The sequence below is a fragment of the Anastrepha ludens genome, chromosome 5 (assembly GCF_028408465.1).
Source record: "Anastrepha ludens isolate Willacy chromosome 5, idAnaLude1.1, whole genome shotgun sequence".
Taxonomy (NCBI): domain Eukaryota; kingdom Metazoa; phylum Arthropoda; class Insecta; order Diptera; family Tephritidae; genus Anastrepha; species Anastrepha ludens.
In genome coordinates, this window is record NC_071501.1 from 6,374,471 (window position 1) to 6,380,943 (window position 6,473).

A 6,473-nucleotide genomic window follows, 5' to 3' on the forward strand; every position below is an offset into this window, starting at 1 on the left:
GTATTCAATTCTTGTCGGCAAATGATAGTAGTATAAAATTTTTAGATAAATATGTTTAAGCAAACAAAACATTGATAACTATTTCTTTTGAAACACGAATTTATAGGTTATGTAATGCCAGCACAGAAAAAGTAAATCGTTAATCAAGGAATTTCCTTTAGTGTACTAAGTGACAGCAAATTACTAATAATAGATTTTCGGTCAACTGTTTGTACAAAAACTTAGTTCAAGTTAATTTGGCAGAAAAAAAATTTTTTAGGCAGAAAATTAGAATAAGTAACGTAACGTTTTACTTCAAACAAACGCAATAAGCTCTTGTGTGCTCTCAACCCGGCGTGCATTAAAACCACAACACAAATCACTATACACAAAAATAACTGCCATAGCTTTCAATTGCCTTTCACTGCTACTGCTGCTGCTTGCGCATCCACTATGCGTGTGGGTAACCACTTCCCGCAGCCGTCGACGTAATAGCTGTAGGTGTTGCAGCCACAATTATTTCGCCCGTAGCTGTATGTTGCTGATAATAGTAGCTCACAGTTTGCAATGGCGGACGTGCGGCTGTAGTTGTACCCGCAGCGGTACTGCTGGTATCATGCAAATAAGTAGTATTATAATGTTGCTGCCTCATATTTGACTGTTGTGGTTGCTGAAGTTGTGTTATGTGATGTTGCTGGCTATTGCTATTTGTTGTTATAGTTGCAGCACCACCCACTGCGCTTTGTTGCTGCGGTTGTGCTGTTGGTGGTAGTGTAATTGTTGTTTGTTGCTGCATGTTTGGTGGTGATTGCTGTTGATGTCCTGCTGTCAGCGTCGTATTCGCCGTCGTTGTCGCCGTAAGTGTAGGGGTTGTTGAAGTAATGCTCGTATGCAATTGATACCTCTGCGCAGCAATAATTGCGTTTGTGGCAACTGTTGCTGTTGCCGCTTTTGTCTATAAGCCTGATATGATAACTTCATGTTGCGCGTCATCCTCCATTTCGGGCATTTCCTGTTTGTGTATCATTACAGTTTGGCCATCTGTGGACTGTTGCTGTTGTGATTGCGCTGGTTGCCGCGGTGCAGTTTGTCCTAAAACAATTCAAAATTTTTGTTAGTTTCGTTTCATTATTTTAAAATCAACGTAAATAGAAAAAAATTAAATATTGCATATTTCGGCTAACAAAGTTCTAGTTAGAAATATACGATATAAATTAATTCAAAATTTTTAAATAATCTCACCATATTTAAGATGAATGCCTCTATGCCGCTTTAACGCAAATCGGTCAGCAAACGCCGCCGAACAGATGTCGCAACGGAATGGTTTCTCGCCGGAATGCACCTTGGCGTGATTCTTCAAATGTGCCGCCTGTGAAAATGCCGAGCCGCAAATTTCACACTTGTACGGTTTCTCACCCGTGTGTATGCGCCGATGATTCCACAGTGTAGCGTGGCGCGCGAAGCCTTTGTCGCACACTTCACACACGTATGGCCTTTCGCCACTGTGTGTACGTTCGTGATTCTTGAGATGTGGTGATTGTGAAAACTGCATGCCGCAGGTTTGACATCTAGAAGACAAAAAATATAGAAAAAAATGTTTAGATTTCCGTGTTTTCCACCATTTCGGCTATACACTTACTTGTACGGCTTTTCACCGGTGTGTATCCTTGCGTGATTTTTCAAATACACGGCTTTAGCAAAAGCCAATCCGCAAATGGTGCACTTATAATTCTTTTCTCCGCTATGTAATTTCTTGTGTGACCACAAACTCGAATAACGTGAAAATGTGCCTCCGCAAATGTTGCATGTGAATGGTTTGGGATTTCTATGAAGAAAAAGGAAATAAAAGTAAAAGGATTTTTTAATATTGCAATACGCACTCACTCTGTTTTTGCATTAACAGCCTGCTGCTTAGTCGCCGGCGTACCTGTACCCACAAACACTACACCAGATCCATTGCACTTTTGACACTTTGTCACCTGTTGTTGATTCCGTTTCTTCACTGGGTGATTACTGACCGCAGTAGATTGGCCACTTGTTTGCTCTTGCTTCGGCGCTATATTTGGTTGTTGGGAGCTTTGTTGAGACTCTGGACTCCCCGACACAACCTGCACTGGATGTAACTGGTGATGCGTCAACATACCACTTTGCGATGTGAGCGAATCCATTGGGGAAGAGTCCGTACTACCACCGCCTACAAATTCATTTATTTCGCATTTTATCTCACCATCTTGTGCAACGAATATTTGTGTGGGTGAGATTCCTTGTTGTGTGGAGATCTCTTGGTCTGAACGTATACAATCTTCACAACGCACCAACTTCGGACCTTTGCGTTTAGCAGGTTGCAACATTTGATTGCCACATGTAATACATTTGGATTGTGTGAGCTTCACCGATTTTAAACCCGCGATGCTTCCAGAACTCACGGCTACTTCACCACCTGAATTCTGTGCTGTAACATTGGTAACAGTATTATTATGCTGCTGTTGTTGTTGTTGCTGTTGCTGTAAGACGGTTGTGGCGGGCTCCAACGCTTCGGTCGCCACAATTTGTATCTGTCCCATTTGCCCATTTTCTGTTATTATGTTTTGCGTCTGCACTAATCCCTGTGCGTTCACAACTATCGTTTCTGGTTGCGTTTGTTGCTGCTGTTGCTGATCACTACCATCCTGCGTATGTATACGTTTATGGTGATTCAACAATGCCAAGTGTGAAAACATTAAACCGCACACATCACATTTGAAACTGATATTGGATATGGTGTTCTGAATAGGTGAAATGGTCTGCAAAGACTAAAGAAATTGTTATAGTAAGGCTATTGTACAATTGGCATGGCGTTTTGCTAAGTTTCGAGAACTAAATTACTTAAAGTTTAATCAAGCATGACCGACCATATGTTTAACAAATGTGCAATTAATATTAATGAAAAATGACAGCTGGTACAATAAGCTTTTAGAAGCAAAACAGCATAACATTATAGACGAAGCAAATAATGTAAACGGTATTATACGAACAAAAGAAAAATCAACAGTAATAGAGCAAAATCCAGCAGAGAGCATGATTTATGCTATAGGAAATTATATAGTTTTGCTTATGAACAGATTTTACATTGCATCAAATTATATAAATTTTAGATACACTTACAGCAGCAATGGGTTTATTTTGATTGACTATCTGCAAACGTCCTTGTGCATCCAAAGTGGCTATGCCGATGGTACCGCCCTGGTTAAGCTGCATACCATTCACCAGCGCGTAGTTATAGCCACCAACAGGCTGGGCAATGTAACATGTTTTGTTGTCGTCGGTGGTTAGTTGGGCCAGATTTACGGTGGTTGCAGGGCCTCCCTGTATGTGGATAAGATCAATATTTAAGCAATTTTAGTAAATATATTTTTTCATCAATAATAACTTTCATATAAACATATTTGTTAGTGTTAAGCGGCCGCCTTAGCTGATTGTTCACGCGTGAGTATCATTTGCAAGAGCACGGGTTCGAAATCCACTGTTGGAATGAAACATGAAACGTTACGCGGTCGCCAGACATGGGCAAATGCCCGTAAATATTTCTGCCATGAAAAAGGTATTCGTAAAATGCCACTTGCCTCCGTACGCAGCAAAAAATTTCAAGTATCTTAAGTATCAAGTATCAAATCGAAGGAGGAGCTGGGTCAAACACCTTACGACGTACGTACCATTATATATATACCTACTATATATATAGTGGCGGCTGAAATCAGCTAAAGCCACATCACTATAATTCAAAACTCCGCTGAGCCAAATAATATTTGGACTAATATTTTTATATTTTTTTCTACCTTTACTTACATTAGTAGTGGTGTAATAAAATGTTGGCTGTTCTGCTTTCTGCCCTTCTATTTTTGGCTGCTTCAATATTGTGCCATCAGCTGTTTGATACTGTATTGTAGTCGGCTGGCCATTGGCATTTATTGTATTTGTAGTAAATATGATATTCTTTGTAAGATCGTCCATCATCGGAGCGAATAAAGAAGATTAAACTGTAATAAGAAGGAAAATATATCATTCAAATTTCAAAAGAAGTCAAAACAATTAAATGATAACAATAAGGTTGCATTTGATTCGCGCCAAATATTATATTATGAAATTGTCAACGATTTGTTTACATTTTTCAAATCCACACAATAAATAGTCGTACTTTTTCAACACATTAATTTTTGATGCACTGCAGCAAATCATTAAAGGTTGCGCAAAAACAAAATCAACTAAAACGCTCTGGCAACGCTATAAAAGAGCGAGAAAAAGTAAGCTACACTAGTGGCACGCGCTACTCGCTGCAAATATTCGCGCTCGTTACAAAGATCTACACGAAGAAGACAACGATACGAACAATCAATGCTCCTAGCAAATCAAAGGTGCAACGAAATCGGTGAGAAAGTTAATTCAAAGAGAATGGATGAAAGAAAAAATCTCAAATGAAGACTGTAGAAATGAGAGGGAAATCTGAATGTGCAGGAAAGAAATGGCGAACGAAATAGTAAAACGTAGTAAAGGACAATTTGGGGAAAACTCATAGAATGCACATGAATAAAAAAATCCAATTTCTACACCGATGGAAAATTAACTTTAATTTTTCGTTTTCTATTCGAAAAGACGTAGACAGCATGAGTGTCTAGAATAGATGCACTCTTTTATTTCTGATTGCACGGTTATCTCACCAACAACACACTGTTAGGGGTAATTTGTTAAGCTTTTGAATTTGCGACCGCAGAAATCAAGAAATCACATTTTTTTTACTTTGGCGATGTAATTTTCATTTTGTTTAGTTTGGGTTTAGACGCAATATTCACTTTCGGACACCAGCGCACTAATCAATTGATATTCGAGGGAAACCGAATACACGAACTGCAGACAAGCAGATGACGTAGACAACACACCAATAATTTCCACACAATTACCAAATACTTGAATTCAATATTTCGCCATTTATGATAATTATAAACACTTTTGTTTTGATCTTACTCTTCTATCTTGTTTTTAGCGGTTTGTGTACAAATATTTCGCGTTTATTATTGTTTTTTTCTTTTTCTAACAAATTCCAGCAACGCAGCAGACTACGTGTGAGCAGGCAGTAGTAAGTAAGAAATTTCCTTTTTTCTTCTACGCCACTTCAACTCGTTTTGTAAAGCAGCCGTTCGCCGATATCGTTGTCGGTGCCGTCGTACAGAAGCAGCAGCCACACTCGACTCGTACAGTTGGGTAGAGCGAGCAGTGTACCCAACGACGAACAGACAAGAAAAGCAATATGGCGGCTATTACTGAAAGGCTATGAAAATTAAATGTACAACACACATTTTTTTAATAATCCGGTTCATGTCAATTCGTATACACTTTTTAGAAACCGCATTGTGTAGAATGCAATTTTCTCGCACAATTTCACTGATAAATTTAACATTTACCTTGTTAAAATGAGGTTGAAAGAAATATTCTTCTTCAACTTGATCTCTTTCCTCAGTTTTCTTCTTCGCACATCAGAACCAAATTCTGCGTATTTGCTTCGCCGTTCACACTCGCTCAACCGCTAAAACAAGACTGAAAAACTCTAATTTTCTGTAGTATTGCAGTGAGAAAGGGACACCCTGTTCTCTTTTCTCTAAAATCTCTGTGGCGTTGCCAACTACCTATTGTCTAGAGTATAAAAAGAGTGAGAGAGGAGAAATGTGAAAAGTGAAAGAGAATTTCTTTTATTTAAAAATTTATACAAAAATTGCTTTACATTTTAATTGCTTTTTTATAATAAAATTTCAGAAGTGAAGATATTCGATGTTATAATATACGAATAATAGTCAGTCGTTCAAAATTAGGATGATGCCGTTAACAGTAACGCATTGACGCCTAAAAGTATATGACGAGGTGGATGCAATATTTGACTGAACATACCATTTAATAATGCAGGGTTGCTATTTTAGACTATGCATGGCGCTATTTTTTGAATGCGCAATAATTATGAAACTGCAGTATATTTAATAATTTAAATTATTTTAAATCTCAAATTTGTATTATTTTTAGTGTAATTCTCATGCGCTATAGGAATATTTATGAATGACAATGGAGCAGTTTTATTTCAATTCTGCTATCCCAAGTATTTACTTAATTGATCGTTTTGGGATTGGTATGCAAAAATGGAGGTTATTCCACTCCAGCATTACAGGTATTGGTAAACATTTCATGGATGGCTTCGGAGTATATTTATTTTCCCCCCGTTCTTGCCTCGATAAGCAATAATTAAGAGACTTTGGCATGCAAAGGATCTACAGACTTCGGAAAACGAAATAGCTGCTTAATTTCAGACAATTATCGGATCATCAGTGGAGAGGAGATGATTCAAATCAGGCATCTCGAAACTTTTCCAACGCTCCCTATACAGATAAATAGTCCGGACCTGTCAATCAAATTACATTTCCACTAAATTTAGTAACCTAACCTTGCTCTTTAATGAGCATTTGTTGTGAGACCAA

The 6,473-nt window shown here is 38.1% G+C and overlaps 1 protein-coding gene across 2 annotated transcripts; it reads right to left on the reverse strand.

Annotated features, from left to right (window-relative positions):
* Positions 1-698: 698 nt before the first annotated feature.
* Positions 699-5,554, reverse strand: LOC128863482 (zinc finger protein 226). Of its 2 annotated transcripts, none has more exons than XM_054102666.1 (7): positions 5,415-5,554; positions 3,805-3,995; positions 3,124-3,324; positions 1,864-2,771; positions 1,619-1,804; positions 1,222-1,547; positions 699-1,071 (listed from the first exon to the last, which is right to left on the reverse strand). In XM_054102666.1, the coding sequence occupies exons 2-7, from the start codon at positions 3,970-3,972 to the stop codon at positions 935-937; spliced, it is 1,926 nt and encodes a 641-aa protein (XP_053958641.1). In that variant the 5' UTR covers positions 3,973-3,995; positions 5,415-5,554; the 3' UTR covers positions 699-934. The 2 variants fall into 2 exon arrangements, with proteins under 2 accessions (XP_053958641.1, XP_053958642.1); XM_054102667.1 differs by lacking the exon at positions 5,415-5,554 and adding an exon at positions 4,978-5,080.
* Positions 5,555-6,473: the final 919 nt, after the last annotated feature.